Source organism: Lactuca sativa, chromosome 5 (genome assembly GCF_002870075.4).
Source record: "Lactuca sativa cultivar Salinas chromosome 5, Lsat_Salinas_v11, whole genome shotgun sequence".
NCBI lineage: Eukaryota > Viridiplantae > Streptophyta > Magnoliopsida > Asterales > Asteraceae > Lactuca > Lactuca sativa.
This window is the reverse complement of record NC_056627.2, coordinates 280,423,851-280,441,467: the sequence shown is the minus strand read 5'-3', so window position 1 is coordinate 280,441,467 and position 17,617 is coordinate 280,423,851. Positions and strand designations below refer to the sequence as shown.

Genomic DNA, 17,617 nt, shown 5'->3' with positions numbered 1-17,617 from the left:
CAGTAGACTAGCTATATGTTTGTGTTTAAAAGTGAAGGGATACATATATATACACTAAAAAAACGAAAATTTTCTAAAAAAATTACATTATCAAAATTTTTTTGAGGGATATCCCGGGATACCCCTTGGATCCGCCTATGAGCATATGAGTTATAATATAATATTGTTATAATTTATCTCCTTTCCCTTGGCGGTTTCATCATTTGGTACCCTTTACATTATGTATTTTACAAGATCAACATTGGTGCAGTTAAATATTTGGTTTCCATTCAAATCTTTTTTTTTTCCAAGCATCCATAGTTAATTACATCAACGTTCCACGTACAATAAAGTAAACTCAAATAGATGCTCTAAGTAAATAAATAGTTTAATTAAGAGATCCATTATTTTTATGATACCAAATGGACAACAAATTAATGTAATTTAGCCTAAGTTTTATGATCAAATATAATATTTTCGTTCCAATAAACAAAAGAATGACCAAATATTTTCTTAAATCTATAGTTTATTAAACACGTAAACAAATATCAAAGATAATGGGTAGAGTAGATAGGCTATGAATGACGACCAAAGGGTAAACTTCGACCTAAAGCTCGTTGTCGCCCCCACAATGATACAAACCATCAACACCGCCAATAGTTCGCCAGAGAAATCCCATGTCAAGCCCCGAAAATATATGACCGTCAAAAGAACAGAAAATCCAAGAACGTTATTCATGAACACGCCGTGATATAACTGCATGCCATCAACCATGAAGATACAATTAATCATTAAAAACATCCCAAAATGTTAAATATTTAGTGACCGATTGTTAAAAGTTTTATATTATTAGCGATCAACATGCAAAAGCCTATGTGTACTTCATTATAAGTTTATTCATTTATTTGCACTTCTGGGATCCAATTACATATCCATTATAATCCACCTTAATCTATGTTCAAGTCTACCCTCTTTGCTTAAAACTTTTATTTGGAAAAAATCAAGGACTTCACATATATATAGTAACATAGCTGAATGAAATATGAGGCGTACGTACCTCGGAGAAAGTCAAGGAAGTGGTTCGTTCTTTCCTTTGGCTTGCAGTTTTGATCGCGGAAATTGCTGCTCTAGCGTTTGTGGCCAGTGGAACAAAGATAAAAGAGACAAAGAATGACGGTATGTTTGCAGCAGAGGAGACGTTCTGAACACTGTGTATCAGAGGTTCAGCCAAAAGTGCTAACATGGCTATCCCAAGAACCAATAAAGATGTAGCCTTTATCCACGCCCAACTCGATCTATCTACACCATCGTCCATCCATTGTTCCCATGGTTTCTGTGTACATTTCAATTAATCTTTTCAATAAAACCTACTTTATATATGAACACTTGTTACGAATATATAAAAGTTGTACTTGTATTGTTATATCTTAACCACCAAGCATTCATAAATTTATTCAGGTTGAATCTGTCAGTGTTTTGCTGAATTTTAAGCTTACCAGGGATGGATCACTCTGAGCCTCCGGCGACATGGGAACGTAGGTATGGTCATTAGATGAACAGAGCCATTGTTTAAATCTATCTATGAACTCTTGTTCATCTATTCCTTGATCTATGCTTTTGTCAAAATCTTGCATTATTTGATCGGTTGCTTCATCAACATTCCATGGCATCTTCTCCGAATAGACTTCCATGATCAATCTCTTCAATTCGGAATGTGATACACAATTATCTTTATCAACATCAATTCTTTCAAACAACCTGAAATCTCCATAAAATCACCATTCATTTAACTACACTACTAGAAAATAGAAAGTAGAAAATAGAAACCCCACAGGAAAACACAGGGAACCCTTATTTTATATTGACTATATATCAAAAATTGTTTCTCACCCTTTTATTGCGTATATATTCGGTGTTCCATCTTCGTTGTACAAGTTTCCTAATGGGAAGCTTTGGACATGTCGAATAATCTCAGATACCAGGAGCTTCATCATCTCTTCTTCTTTCTTTTTGGTCTGAACCCATGGTTGAACAATCTGTAGATCGATAGATGTAGTCAGATCATTACAACAGTTTGTATACAGAAAATACTTGATTAAAATGAAAAATCACTAGTTTAATTGTTTAAATATATACTTGATATAAGTCCTTCCACGACCTAATTGAGCGATAAGGCCGATCATCCACTGCGCCCTTTGTCTCATCGAGCCATTTTGTAAATCTATCGACGAATTCTTCCATAGATACTTTACTATCGGAATCTTTATCGAATTCTTTCATGATTTCTTCCATTCTTGTCTCCTTGTTCCATGTTAATTGCCTGAACTTAATATCCTGGAGAAGGTCTTTGAGTTCTGAAAAAGATATGTAGTTATCACCATCATGGTCAATCTTCGTAAAGAAACTGCATATATGGTAACAACCATGGTTATGAAATTCAACACAAAAAATTCGACACGCCTGAATATGAAAAAGAAGAAGAAACCAACCCTTTTATTGCAGATAAGTTCGCTGAACCATCTATTGTAAGTAATTTTTCTGCGGTGTGTTCCTGAAGATGTTTTAATATGTCTACAACTAAATTCTCGTGTTTCACGTACGATAGTCTTCTTTTTTGGATCGAAGGCTCGAGCACCTGTTCGTTTGAGAGTATTAATATATATTAAGAAATACGAAACAAGTTTCAAACAACTGTACATATATACAACTACTGAATACCTGATAGATAAAGTATACGAGCAAGAACATGATCGAAACAGGAAGAGCGATTAAGATCATGTATCCCTGAGATGGATTTAGACCAAATAGCTCTGGGATTAAGAGAAATGCGAATGGAAAAATCGAAAGAACCATAATCCTGGCTGCAGAGCTTGTCTCTTGATCGGTAGTGACACCAGAATCTGTGAACAAACAAACACATAACATACTAAATGATGAGGAGAACAAATTATCCAAACAGTAAATGAAGAAGATATATGGTAGCTAATTAACCATTTAGAATCGAAAGTAGCTTTCTGCATGGATTTGGGTTTGGATTCAGTGAAGAACTGGAATCAGATTCTGAGGAAAATTTTCGACTGCCAATGATGACACAAGTTCCCCACAATAACGTGAGGAGGAGAATAGTGGATCCGGCTAGCAAGCCAACTCCAGTTAAGACATACTTTTGAGCTTCATCTTTATTGTTCCAAAGTCCAGATACTGTAGATAGAAAAGAAAAAGTATAAATACACAAACGAAAAAGATGAAGGGTTATACATATGGAAAGATGTTTTTAGAAAAGTGTTCGTTTGGGTAAACGGAGTATATAGAATTAATCAATCGAAAAAGAATAGGAAAATTTTGTAAAAACTTAGATGGAAAGTCCCATTTCATGAGACTTTCTATGCATGAATTAGCACTCATAATTATATATAGCTTATGAGATTAAATGTCTAGATCAATTAAAGATGGATTATATTGTGGATTGATCAAATGATGATATGAGGTGAATTAAAGATGGGATGAGATGAGATCAAACCTAGAAGTATCAATGACTCGGGAAGGAAGCCAAGGACATGAAAAGCACTTGCACCAAAGATACCAGGACCAAGAATCTTGAAAATCCGTTTTCCCCCAGAAGCAACATACGATTCTCCATGATACAACAAGTACTCATAAACCACAATAAGGAAAAGATGGCCTAGCAGAGTTTCTGAACATGGCAAAAAACCATACATTTGCTCACAACGCTCTTCTTGAATATCAACTCCTTTGAGATGCAATAAAGATGTTCTCTTCTCTGGAGTTGGATCATCAGTTTTATCTGAAAGCCACTCAGAACCATTGTAATGTAACAATCGGCCTGTAACCTTCAATGTGAATGTGGTAAGAAGAAACGAAGTTTTGTATGCGATTTTTGCAAACATTGCCATATCTTAATTAATGATGGTTATTTGTTGGTCTCATTTACTTATTTTGTTTAGATTATATAAAGAAAGTGATTGATGAATGAAAGATTCAACAATATCTCAAAAGATATGAGGAAAACTTGTACATCAGGTCAACTGGATTTTCTTAAGCATGTTTTATTAATTTTAAACGAGTCATTATAGGATTTTGAGGGTTTTCAGTCATTATCAAGATATTTTATTCTTTTATTTCTATTTGTTAAGGAAATATTGTGTTTGTTTCATGTTCATTTCCACTTATTTGATTATGCGATAAGCATCATCGTTGGATGCTATACAAGATTAATCTTTTAATTTGGTTCTACTTGTTACATATAACATTTATGGAAGGTTGTGCTAAATACTCAAGAACAACTTACCTTGACCGCGATGCCCCCCGGCCATTCACGTAACAGAAGAGAATAAAATCGATTGGTCAAAATTAACAGCATGTTGCTGGAATTAATTAATTATCATTACCATGCGATGCTATATATTCTTTCAATTTAATAAGTCAAATGGTATAGTTGTCATTTGTGAAGATGAAGGAGAAAAAAATTACTTCTTTTAACATATTTCTTGCCAGCTTCACCGTTCTTGAGTGGTTTGCAAGTTCTACTAAATCAGTGGCTTGTTTTCTACGTACAATCCAATGGTTGTACACACTCATACGGTATTACTATAAATGAATAGAACCTCATTACTTGGTGGTAGACGTTTGGTTTCTTGGAATTGGAATTCCAGCTTTCATTTAATTACATGGCTAATTGGAAAAAACTAAAATGAAGGGAATTAGTTCCAATGCAGTATATGGAAAAAAAAAATATATTACTAAAAGAAGTTATGTTTTTTAGTAGTAACTTTGACATAATAAATATATAAAATATCTTTAAATATTATTAAAAAGGAAAATTTAATTGTAAGCTGAAAAAATCAGAGTCATTGATTGCATTTCAATCATATATTTTCCACCATTGGATTATTTGCTGACATCATCTTTGTCAATCATTTTATTTTTGTCCATCAAATTTATAAAACGTATATTACGTTTTAAATTAAGAATTTATTAATGACAATTAAATCTCATCAAAAATAAAATTAAATAAATTTGGAATTTTATTAATGAAAACTAAATTTCATCAAAAATAAAATAAATTAAATTAGGAATTATATTAACGAGAATTAAATCTCACCAAAAATAAAATAAAAAAACACCCCACCGCACCGCTACACTCTCTCCTCATTTCTTTACATAATCTATCTAACCAAAATTTTGTACTGTAGAATAAAATAAGGGAAAGAAGAAATAGAATATGTGTGGGGGCTTCGATCTATATGGATCAATCTTGTGCTCGATCAACATGGAAGAATTAGAAAGGGTATAGAGATAAATTTTATTTGGATTCTACTTTAATTTGATCGTAGTTTAGATCTATTTTGGTTAAGTTTTAGATTATGTTTATTTTATTCTATTTCAACTATGAAGTTCCAATCTATAAAACCTTTCGATTTAAGTTTAGATCGATAATGGTTACGTTTTCTAAATCTGCTTTGATTTTTCTTCTTATGATCTGTATTGTTGATTTTGATTTTTTAAGTTATAGGTATCTGGTAGCAAAAAGATTGACACAATAGCACCGCTACCTCTCATCCATTGTTTTGATTTGGAAGATATGTCCACTAGGTAGTGAATTTGTATATGTCGATTTTGTATATGTGTTTAGTCAATGATTTTTTTTGTGGCTTATGAAATCGTGAATAGAAGATAACCAGTGTCTATAATGCTTTACCCATTTGACCCCTTCATGGATTTAGAGATGGAATTCAAACCCTTATATCAGTGAGTGATCCACATATCCTACAACTCAGCAAAACCCAGTAGTGATATTTATTTTAATTTATCTTAAAAACATCTTTTTATAAAAACACAAATTGGGCTATCAGAAATGAGTTATTTACCGGTCCCTTTTCAATGTTATAAAACATCTTTTATACTCAATAGCAAAGAAAAGACAAAGTTTTAGTATACCAAGTAAATAGATCACCTCAATAACCCTTATTGGAAAATGTTTATGATTGATTACTTTTGGTTACTTAGTAGGTTCTTTTTTTTGGAAAAACTGTCTTCTAATTTATCTATTACATATTATTCTGTTTTTTTTTCAAAGGAGAGATACATAGAACTCAGATTTCTAATTTTCGTTTTGTGTTTCTGGAATACATTTTAGTTGTGAACCTGATGTTATGCAAATACTTGCGTTATCTGTGCATGCTAAGAAATATAATAAGAACCTTGCACAACCTTATTCTTTCGTTTAACTGGTTTGAATCTTCTTATCGGGTTTATTTTCTCAAGGATAAATGGGTGTATCCTAAACTCTTGAAAATACGGTTGGAAACATTGTGAGTATCTAGGTTTTCTCAGCAATAAGATAAGACATTAGTATAAAAGTTGCAATATAAACCTTTTTAATTATATAATAATAACTAAACAAAGATATGTGAAGGATTATCTTTATAATTGAAATTGGAATATATAACATAAAAATCGTATTAAATTTTCATTATATTTCGTTCCATGCCTCACAAACATGTTTCTGGAACGGAATTACTCATTCTATTATCTGGCTTTTACGATTACCTATCATTTCCATTTCTTTGTTGTTTTATTCTTTGCAACCTCACATATCTCAAAGAAAGTAATTCTGAAATTCATCACAAAATAGAAATGTTTTATAAACTCCTATAAGGAAAGAAGAAAGATAAGACTAAATGAGTGTATGGTGTTAATCTAATTATAATGTTCTTTCATCTCTATTTGCGTGTTTCTAGCTTGTTCGTAGTATTTTCTATAAAATATTGTTGTTATATTTGAAAGTTCATTTTCTCATTTTCATCTTTTTTTGTGTATATTTCAAGTTTTTTAGAGTATTTGAGGGACCGTTTCTACTTGGGTTTGGGGTGAAGCCGAAAGCCTTAAAACTGGAGGGTAGTTGTATTCAGAACCACTTGAATATTGAAGATTTTTGTTGGCATTAATTTCAATAATCATATGTACCCTATAAGAGATATAAGAACTTTAGTTTATTTTTTATAACGTTTCTTGTATTTTTGTTAAATGTTCTACAGGTGATGGCTACAAAGTATGATCAGCCCTATCTATGATCAAGGGTAATTTGGTAAATCTTTAAATATTACACTTTACTAAAGAGTACAAAGGAATATTTTTGACTTTTGGTTCCTTATGAAAGAGGCAAGGGTATAATGACCCTTTTAATATAAACTGTTTATTTTATTGTTTATTACCTTCTGTGTCTACAACATAATTACTACCGTTTGATTATGCATATTCAATGTCATAATATTTTATTTGATCTAAATTTATGATTTTCATTGTCTGGAATTGTAAGTCAGAGACTCTTTTCAGTTTTTTAACGTCATCAATTATTTCAATAAATTTTGAGTTGTAAGTGCTTTAGATGGACAATCGAAGCTTTTGGTTATATTTTATATTAAAGGGGTTGTTTTTTTAGATTATTGATTATTATATCGAAACATTTTTTTTAAAACTAATAGCATTATCTTTACCATTCAATATGGAAACCATCATTCATGAATCCATTACCATATCATTTTTTTCTCTCTCCTCTCTCTTCCATCTTTCCCTACCCACCACACATGGAAACATTATCTTTTTCAATCCACTCAATTAAAAAAATACAAAAAAAACTAAGGTATACGTTTTAAGACACATGGTACAAAAGGAGAGAGAGAGGATGAAGCGGGTTAGTGAAGCTATATAAACAACCCATTCCTCCTAGCCCATTCAAGCTGGAGTGGTGTCTTAGAGGTACCAATGGTACGTCCCAATTTTACCATGACTCCATCCTCCCTAACCAGAATATATTAATGTGTTTTCATTCAAATTTTATTAAACGTGGAAAATAACAACATCTGAAAACTGGGTTGCTTCTTTCATTCTTTTCTATACGAATCAAATTTTTAGATTTAATCAACATGATGGAAGCAACATATGTTTTGCATCCATATTTCATGACAGTGAGATTATATAAACAATAAAGGATCATTCAGTTATCATTTATAAACAAAAAAAGCTCAAAGAAGAGTGTGTATGTGTAGAGAAAGGGAGATCGGTAAACTTATTGCTAACGCTATGGAGAAAATTGGCAAAGAAGGTACTCACTCTATACTATTGTTATCCATTACATAATATCTTATCTTCTAAAGAATGCTAAAATTGTTAATTTTTAGTTTTTATTTCAACATTTTGACTATTTTTTATAGTTTCTACCCGACAATTTAGCTGATGATGTTGAAGCCTTTTTAAGTGTTGGAATTGGTTATCGTTTGAATGTCTCTTGATGTAAATTTTAAGTAATTATTGTTTATAGTCATTATTTTACTTAGAATTTTATTTCAAGTTTTAGAAGCATAATAGCAAATATAATAAGTACTATTAAATGAAAAAAAAAACTTAGCAAAATTAAAACAAAAAAAATTGGTGTGGATGTTGTCTATACCGCGTAAATCACAATTATAAGAATCAATACCAGCACACACACACACACACACACACACACACACACACACACACACACATATATATATATATATATATATATATATATATATATATATATATATATATATATATATGATTAAGATTAAAATTTCTAAACAACGTTCGTATCTTCGAAACATTTTGCATGATTAATTTAAATTAACAATTGTGCACTTATGTTATATTAAATATCCACACATACAGAACGTCGATCAAATATTTCAATGTATATATTAATTTTAACTAATCATTATAATTTTACAAATAAAACATATATCTTTGTATATTAATAATTTTTTTGAAAACATTGATTATTTATTAGGATTAGTTTTGCATTTATATGTATTTTTTTATATGTCTTTCGCTTTATACGCGGGTTATAATCTAGTTTATATATTAGATCACAACATCTCAAATTCTCAATATCTTCTGGTTACTTACCATAAATATAAAAAATAATTTTCACTTATTTATACTTATTTTAATTAGTATTATGTTTAATAAATATCAAGTTTCAAAAAAATTCGTCATGGCTCCACCATGGCACGCCATTGCTCCAAGGCTTGTGCATGCCGCCAAGCGTTACCAAAACGCCGTCTTAACTCATATATGTGTATAAAATAGAAAATAGTTGAAAATACATATAAAAATATTAAATATATACAAAACTAACACCTTAAGTCACGCCTTACAAATGATGTGGCTCGCCAATGCTCAGAAAAGCTTGAGGCTTAATATTGTTGTCAAGTCACGCCTTACATTATTTAGAACTTTGATAAATATACATAGACATCTTTAAGATAGACATGTTTGAGGATTACATCACAACAAAAAATGTAACATTTAGCGGCGACAAAAATCGTCGCAATTGATGCCACTTGTCGTCGCTAATACATTTAGCGACGGCAAGTCGTCCCTAAAGTGTCGTCGCTATTACCTCATAGCTAATACTCGTTTGTCGCCGCAAATAGCGTCGTCTCTAATACATGTCGTCTCTACTCGTATGTCGTCGCTATTGATGTCGTCTCTATTGACATTCCGGCCACCGGCCAGAGTTTTTTCAGCAAAGATTCTCGGAGTTATGTGTCATCACAGTTAGTCCATGTCGTCCCTAAAGGTGTCGCTGCTAATGGTTTTTTTTGGGGAAAAACATATTTTTTATGATATTAGTTTATATATATATATATATATATATATATATATATATATATATATATATATATATATATATATATATTAAAATGTAGATTTGATAAAAATACATAAATAAATACATACCACATTACATAAAACATCAAATATATCATATTACATATATCTAATAAATCCCAAATAAACATCTAATATATTATCCATAAATTATCTAATAAATCCCAAATAAACATCATCCATAATATAAAACAATAATTAATATGTGTCTTCGTTTTCTCCATTGTTGACTTGGTTTTTGAACGAGCGGATAATGTCTCCAATGGCCGTCACAAATGTCGGGTTTTGAAGAAAAACATTCACATCAACATCCTACAATTAAGTCACAAGCACATTAAGTCATTAACAATTTAACAAACTATCAAACCATCAAAACACCAAATGAATTAAGTCATTAACATTTTAACAAACTATTAAACAACCAAATCAATTAAGTCTTTAACAATTTAACAAACTACCGAGCTACCAAAAATTACTACAAATACATCAAGCTCTTAACAATATAAAAAGCTACTAAATTCTTTAAGAATTTAACAAGTACATGTGTTGGTTGCGCTGCTTGTGATTGTGACTGCCATTGGGATGAAGCACTTTTACCCGCAGCTGAAGAAGGTTTAACCCCAATGCTCTCACATGCCCTCTTCGTGTACCCAACACCTTCTCAAATATTGCGATCCAATCAATGGTGTTTGGATCACCACCAGAGTCGGATATGTGATGAATATGTAGAGTAACCTCAACAACTAAGGCATTCTGTATTTCAAAAAATTGTTAGAGTTCTTCTCTGAGATTGGAAGTTTCATTGGTCTTTTCCTCATTGCTAGGATTTGTTCATCTTCTTCAAGGTGTGGGATCTTGTAGTGGTTATTAGAAGAATGTGATTAATGGTGGTTGAGGCTTGTTGTTTGTTCGATTCATTGGTACAACACATGTTTGGGTAAGATTACTACTAAGAAGGAACACAGTTGTTTAGGGAGCATTGTGTTTCCTCCCAGAGGGTGTGAATTGTTGTGATTTCATGTTGGATCAAAAGGTTGATTGTATAGCTTGCTCTAGTGGTGTGCGAACATGTTTCGTTTGGCGATATGGCGGTAACAGTGGGATTGTGGAAGTGTGCATGTCTAAAAATGCCATGGATCATGTATTTTGTTAGAATGTTGAGTATGGTGTTGACTGGGTTCCTACCAGTCAGTGGAATAAGGGTAGTATATCCATAGGCTGGTTGGATGCGGCTCATTAGTCTTCATGTTTGTGTGCGACTCAGTAGTCTTCATGTTAGTGGTTGGGTGATGGAAAGACCGTTCAGGTGCCATGAGCTTCTTATCCAAATGGATGGATGGCTTTGCGGTGTTTTGTGAGCCATCTTGGCGTTCACTTTTCGAATGAGGTCAACATCGGAGTAGCAGAGACCTATGTGTGGATTCGTTAATCGTGTGGCACTGACACGTGTTTGAGTAGTAGAGTGTCATACTAGTGTCTTAGTGACCGACGGGTTGAGTTAGGCAGTTGCAAAATGTTGACTTGTTGGGAAAGTTTGGATGGTATATTGGTAGCTTATTACCAGCTGAGGTATCGTGTGAACTCATTCCCTATATTACCTATGTCATAAAGGTATGCATACTAGAATAGTCGAGTCTTAGTATGTAACATCCCGATTCACATGTATAATATTTAATTAAATTATATTCATTTTGTCAGGGCAACTCAACAAGTTGGAGGCCCCAACTCGCCGAGTAAATATTGAGATGGTTGCGTGATTTTTAGAGTCTACTCGACGAGTTAGGGGGACCCGACTCGACGAGTAGGAGCTGAGTGTGAAAACCCTAATTTTCAGTGTTTGCACCTTATTTAAAGGACCTTAAGTCCTTTACCCCGCCTCCCTCATCACCCTAGCATGCTTAGAGAAACCCTAATCGAGCTATTACCATGTGTGTGTGTGTGAGAGAGAGAGAGAGAGAGAGACTAAAATTGTATGTTTTAGTGCATTCTTGGAAGGAGTTTGAGGAGCAAAAGGCTTGGAATGAGAAGGAGCCCTTGGATCCAGTATTCTTTCAGTGTTAGCTGCCATTTGGATGTAAAAAGTTGTTACCTTGACCAATTATGTGTTAGATCTCTTCATTAGGGAGTTTATGGACATTTCCATCTTCCTTTTGAGTCCCTTAGTTGTTTGAGCATGCCTTGAAGATGAGACTTTAGATCTGGACAATATTAGGTCCCTTGGGCCTAAAGTTTCAAGCTTTATCAAGCTATTGGACAACTTTCATGCATTAAACCCTTTATTGAGCTTTGGGTTGGCAAACTTAGCCCTAGATGCCATGCATGAACGTAAAGCTTGCAGCTTTACATGGTATTTCAGCCTTAGAAGGCTAGATCTAGAGTATGGGGACTTAGTTTTGCTTAAAAACTTCTAAATGAGACAATGGACTGGAGGGACTCGACGAGTTGTTGAGCCAACACGAAGAGTTGGTTAGGGTTTTACCCGATAGTCTGGACGCGTTACAGACTCGACGAGTTGGTGAGACAACTCGACGAGTTAAGTTGATTTCCCTGATTTTTCAGAAGAAACCAAGGAACTCAATGAGTCGCATAGATGCACTCGACGAGTTGGGTCAACAGGGACTGTTGACTCGAGTGTTGACTTCCGTTGAATTTTAGGATTTGGTCAAGTAATGGATTATGGAGATCATGGAGGGGTAAAATGGTCTTTCACCATTCCCAAGAGTTAGAAAAGAGGTTATCTTAACATCTTTAGAGTTGTTGTTATAAAGTGTTAATTAGAGATGATTATATTATGTAGGCAGAGTGTAGACCGATCGTTGAGTACGAGACCTACTTGCTTACGTACGAGGTGAGTCTTCTCACTATACTTATCTGTGTGGTAATTTATGTGTGACCGAAGGGCCTTATTCGTATTACTGACTGGAGGGTCTTATTCGTGTTATTGACTAGAGGGTCTTATTTGTGTTATTGATCGGAGGGTCTTATTTGTTTATACTGAGATATGTATTATTATGCATTCTGTCTTTGTGACTTATGTTGTTATATTATTCTGTGTATATATTGAGTTATGACTGGAGGGTCCATACCGAGACGTGAGACAGGAGAGTCTTCACTGAGACACATGACCGGAGGGTCCTTATCGAGATATAGCCATGAGAGGTTGATTATTTGTGTATGCGGTATTTTGGGGAACTCACTAAGCTTTGTGCTTACAATGTTGTGTGAAATGTGTTTTAGGTACCTCTCAAGATTGCGGGAAGGCGCCGACTTGATTGTACACACTAGCTAGAGATTATGTTTTTGAGGATTCTGAGATATTGTCAAACATTTTTATTGACTTGTGTTTTGAACAAATTATAACTTGAGTTTGAGAAATGTGAAACTGTGATTTGTGTCGTTTTTAAAATGAAATTTTTATTTGAAAATTTAGAGCGTTACAAGTTGGTATCAGAGCCTTGGTTTGAGGGATTCGGATGTACCATGGGGTATGTCTGGACTCAAACTAAGGATTTGAGAAAATTTTCTAAAAATAAATGATTTTTCTAAAACGAGTAAGAGCTTTTAAGAGAAAACGATATGAAGTAGTGTGTACAATCAGCCAGAGCCCAAATGGTAATATCCCAAAATACCATTACTTGTTTATATTATGAGATACTTATGAGATATTAGAGTTGCATGCTAGAGGATAGGCTAGGTATTTCAGGAGTTTAGAGCTAGATTTGCTTGATTCTTGATTCCTTTGGCTAGGAGATGCTATTGATTGATATAATCTGTTATTTGCTCTGTGTATGTGCTGAGTAGGAGTACCTAGCAGGAATCTTTTAGAGATAGATTTGAGTCGAGGAGTAATCTAGGATAGATACCTAGAGGTGCATTGAGAAATCTACTGAGAAAGTAATTTGATATCTGTGAAGGTTAGAGTACTTGTGAATTAGGATCCTAGGAGGAGGACTTGGGGCGACTATAGGTTGGTGTGGAAGGTAGTATTGGGTCCGTACTACTAAAAGCACCAGATCTATATGCGACCTAAGTAAGAACCTTAGGATGCTAAGGAGCATGTAGGGTAGGTAATAGAGTGTGTATTTGAGCTAGTACATGATAATTTTGTGTTTGTGTTTCAGAGAGACTATGGTGATTACCTGCAACAATCCCAGGGGCAATGGTACTAGTGAGGAGGAGATATGCATGATCATTGCTGAGGAGGTGGCCGCAGCTATTAGGGAGGCCATACTAGAGATGTTTGGATCTATTAAGACCACACTGATTGAGACATTTGATGAGCAATACGATATTGTCACGGAGGCTGCTGCTGCCGCAACCACCGCAGCTGTTTGATGGGACCCAGGACCTGATTTCTGCCATGAGATGGATCTCCGACGTTGAGGGGTGTTTCTATAGGTGTTCATGCCCTGAGCATTTGAGAGTTCGGTTTGCACTAAACCATCTTTGCTTGGGAGCGAAGGACTGGTGGAAGTTTGTGACGACTGATTTCACTCTTGTAGATCATGTTGTAGTGACTTGGGAAAGGTTTACCCAATTGTTAAGAGATGAGTATGTTCCCCAGGTGGAGAGGGAACATTTGTCCTAGGATTTTTTGTCTCTCAAGCAGAAGACAGAAACAGTGACACAGATTACGAGGATGTTCCATAAGAGGACATTGTTCTTCCCTAAGCATGTGTCTATTGAGCGGGCACGAGTGAGCCGGTATTTGAGCATCTTGAGGAGAGATATTCAGGAGTTTGTGGCAAAATCATCATATCGGACATTGGCTGAGTTGCAGACAAATTCCAGGAGGAGAGAGATTGAGCTGGAGATTCAGACTAGAGAGGAACGTGAGCATCATGGGAAAGAAAGAAGACCAATTCAGTCGCAGTCGGCGACGAAGCGGGCTAAGCCCGCTGATTCAAGAGCAGGAGGCTACAAGGGCCGCACTTGTGGCAAGTGCGGCAAGAGCCATGAGGAATTTTGCCGATCATGGATTTGCTACAAATGTGGCAAGGAGGGGTACATGGTGAGGGACTGTCCCAAGGGATTTTTGGTTTTCTTTCATTGCAACCAGACTGGCCACCGGAATACCGAGTGTCCTCAGCTCACTCAGGGACCAGCCCATGCTTCTTCTCCTGCTGCTTTACACGTTACTGATGGTCGGCCGGGGAAGGCCGAGACTTCGAGAGCTCGTGGGAGATCATTCCAACAGACTGCGGAGAAGGTCCTCGCAGCGCCTGATGTCGTTGTTGGTACGTATCTCCTTATTCATGTTATTTTGAGATTTTTTGTGCTTATACTGTATTGCATATAGGTACTTTTCTTGTGAGTTATGTGCCTACCTTGGTGTTATTAGAATCGGGTGCGAGTCGATCTTTCATATCCTTAACCTTTAGTCGTCACATTAGTGTTAGACGCAAGGCGTTGAGTCGACCGTTGAGGGTTTCTATAGCCGATGAGCATGCGGTTTTTTCCATTGATGTATTTTGGGGATGTGTATTAGTGATTTTCGGTGTTGAGTTAGTGATAGACTGGTGTCTATAGTGATGGGTGAGGTCTGTGTCATAGTGGGCATGGATTGGTTGAGTTGGTGTAGTGTTGTGATTGACTGTAAGCGTCAGATGGAGACCGTACGAGCCCCTAGTGGGGGAGTACGTACTGTGTATGGTGGGGGAACTAGATCGGGATCAGCTTTCTGCTTTGCCACCAGGGCGAGGCAGAGTCTACAATAGGGGTGCATGGGCTTTTTAGCATACGTGATAGATACGCGAGTTGCCACTGAGAGGCCAAGGTCCATTTCCGATGTTCCAGTAGTGTGTGAGTTCTCGGATGTTTTCCCCGAGGAATTGTCGGGTGTGCCTCCTGAGAGATCTGATTCCGGGTGAGGCGCCTATTTCCAAGGAACCTTATCGCCTTGCGCCGCCTGAGATGCAGAAGTTTTCCTTGCAGTTTCAGGAGCTTCTAGGGAAGGGTTGTTAGGTTATGAGCAAAATATCAATCCTATGGTGTGTTGGATTAGTGTCTAAGTCCATAACTATAACTGGTATGTACTTGACCCGACTCGGCATGGTCCATTTGGGTTGCATGGCATCGGAACATTTGGATAGACCGTTTGTGAGAAGAGGACATTTGTGACATATTAATATATTATAAGTTCTAATATATTAATATGAAATCATGTTATTTAATTAGTATTGATCAATAATTAATTTGGACTTAATTTAGTGATCAAAAGAGACTAATTAAATATATGGGGATTGATTATGAAAATCGTTAATTCTTATATATGTGGGCTTATGATCCAAGATTCCTTATGTTGGGTTTAACCCATGTGGTGACCCATGGATACTCCATGGAGGTTAAAACCCATGGAGCATAAGGAATGGGTAAAGTCATGAGTTACAGGGTGTAACCCTAATAGCCACACTATATAAAGACCTCTTTAGCTCAAGAAATTGGCATTAGTGATACTTATATGAGGGCTAGCCAATTTAAGCATGAAGTGTCTTTTTTTTCATGGTTATTCCAAGTGTTGATGATGTTGTGTGAACCATTTGATCAGGTGTCACACTTGGGGCACTAGGCTCTCGAGTTTCATGGAGTTAAGCTACATCAACAAGGTATGTATTTCTATCTAGTTTATTATTCAAGTATCAAAAGATTGTATGCTAGTTAGGGTAATACCTTGGAATACTCATATTTGCATGTATAATAGAGAAAACATAGATCCAAGGTATTTAGGGTTACATGTACACTTAGGAGTGTTAGAATGCTCAAAACCCAACAGTGGTATCAGAGCCATGGGTTGTTTTCTATTATATTAATACAAATGTTTTATTTTCAAAGTTGAAAAAAAAAGAAAAAAAACATGACGTTTGTCAAATTTTAAGATAATTACTTGTTTTTGTGAAAAACTAATTATTTGTAAAATTTGAATCATTTGCTATATGAGTTGAATTAGGTCAAATTTAGTAAAAGATAAAATTATATGATTATTTTATTAGTTTTAAAAGTTTAATCTAAATAGTTTTTTGAAACCTCCATAAGTTATGGATATGAAAAGGTTTTTAAAAAAATTGATTCAAAGTTTTTTATGGAGTTACAAAACTTGGTCTTAATGTATTAAAGAATTCCATAACGTGTTCTTAAGTTATGGAACATGAAAAGTTTCATCATAAAAGAAACATTAAACTCCATAAGTTATGGAATCCAAAAGTTTTTTTTGTGTTACCTTGTCTTATGAGTTATTTTTTAGATTAATGAAAAATATGTGTTAGTATTTTTCAATCTAAATTAATCTAAAAGTTGTTCATAAAATGTGTTTTTGTAACTTGTCCTCAAGTTATATGAAAAGTTACATTTATGAATCTTAAAAACTCATAAAAATGCCTTAGGTTACAAAAAAAAAATGAAGAGTCTTTCCTTATAAATAGTTTTTATGGCTCCATAACTTGTCCTCAAGTTATGGATGTCCAAGAGTCTCTTCATTAAACGTTTTAAAGCTTTAATTAAAACCCATAAGTTATGAAAATCCAAGAGTTTTGAATAGTTTCAAAACTTGCCCTCAAGTTTTGGAATTTGAAAAGTTTTCTTTTATGAATACTTTAATTCCAAGTTAAGCCCTTAGAATTTTAAAGAGTTAAAATTCAACCCTTATACTTTATAATATTATAAGTTAATAATATTTATATATGTATAAGAGCAAGTCAGTCTTACCGTTAGTAGGTCTCATTCAAGAAGCTGGTCTATAAGGGGGGTATAAGGTTACTGCCTATAAAATGGCAGTTTAATGGGTGTCCACTCTCACCCACCGCTTCCTTGACCGGTGGAGGGTCGTTAGCCGAACGGGTAGGATAATGACTATAATTCTCCCTTCATTAAAAGTATTAATGATAAATATAAAGTAACTAAATGTTTTTTATAATTCCCAATC

General features: G+C 34.6%; 2 protein-coding genes across 2 annotated transcripts; one reads left to right on the top strand and one right to left on the bottom strand.

Annotated features, from left to right (window-relative positions):
- Positions 1 to 413: 413 nt before the first annotated feature.
- On the bottom strand, positions 414 to 3,893 carry LOC111920018 (sodium/calcium exchanger NCL2). The gene is made up of 9 exons (XM_023915595.2): positions 3,500 to 3,893; positions 2,971 to 3,180; positions 2,698 to 2,879; positions 2,469 to 2,614; positions 2,116 to 2,383; positions 1,870 to 2,015; positions 1,476 to 1,737; positions 1,037 to 1,312; positions 414 to 735 (listed from the first exon to the last, which is right to left on the bottom strand). Exons 1-9 carry the CDS (start codon positions 3,891 to 3,893, stop codon positions 499 to 501), a joined length of 2,121 nt encoding a protein of 706 aa, XP_023771363.1. The 3' UTR covers positions 414 to 498.
- A 10,445-nt stretch (positions 3,894 to 14,338) lies between these two features.
- LOC111920019 (uncharacterized) lies at positions 14,339 to 15,228 on the top strand. Its single transcript, XM_023915596.1, has 2 exons — positions 14,339 to 14,936; positions 14,999 to 15,228. The coding sequence occupies exons 1-2, from the start codon at positions 14,339 to 14,341 to the stop codon at positions 15,226 to 15,228; spliced, it is 828 nt and encodes a 275-aa protein (XP_023771364.1).
- Positions 15,229 to 17,617: the final 2,389 nt, after the last annotated feature.

What these genes read in the sequence shown, in the direction of transcription:
- LOC111920019 (XM_023915596.1), top strand. Translation starts at nt 14,339, where the DNA reads ATGTTCCATAAGAGGACATTGTTCTTCCCTAAGCATGTGTCTATTGAG. An exon ending in AGCGCCTGATGTCGTTGTTG is followed by an intron (nt 14,937 to 14,998) that starts GTACGTATCTCC and finishes TATTGCATATAG; the next exon opens with GTACTTTTCTTGTGAGTTAT.
- LOC111920018 (XM_023915595.2), bottom strand. Translation starts at nt 3,893, where the DNA reads ATGGCAATGTTTGCAAAAATCGCATACAAAACTTCGTTTCTTCTTACC. An exon ending in CGAGTCATTGATACTTCTAG is followed by an intron (nt 3,181 to 3,499) that starts GTTTGATCTCAT and finishes TTCTATCTACAG; the next exon opens with TATCTGGACTTTGGAACAAT. An exon ending in AACTTATCTGCAATAAAAGG is followed by an intron (nt 2,384 to 2,468) that starts GTTGGTTTCTTC and finishes CCATATATGCAG; the next exon opens with TTTCTTTACGAAGATTGACC.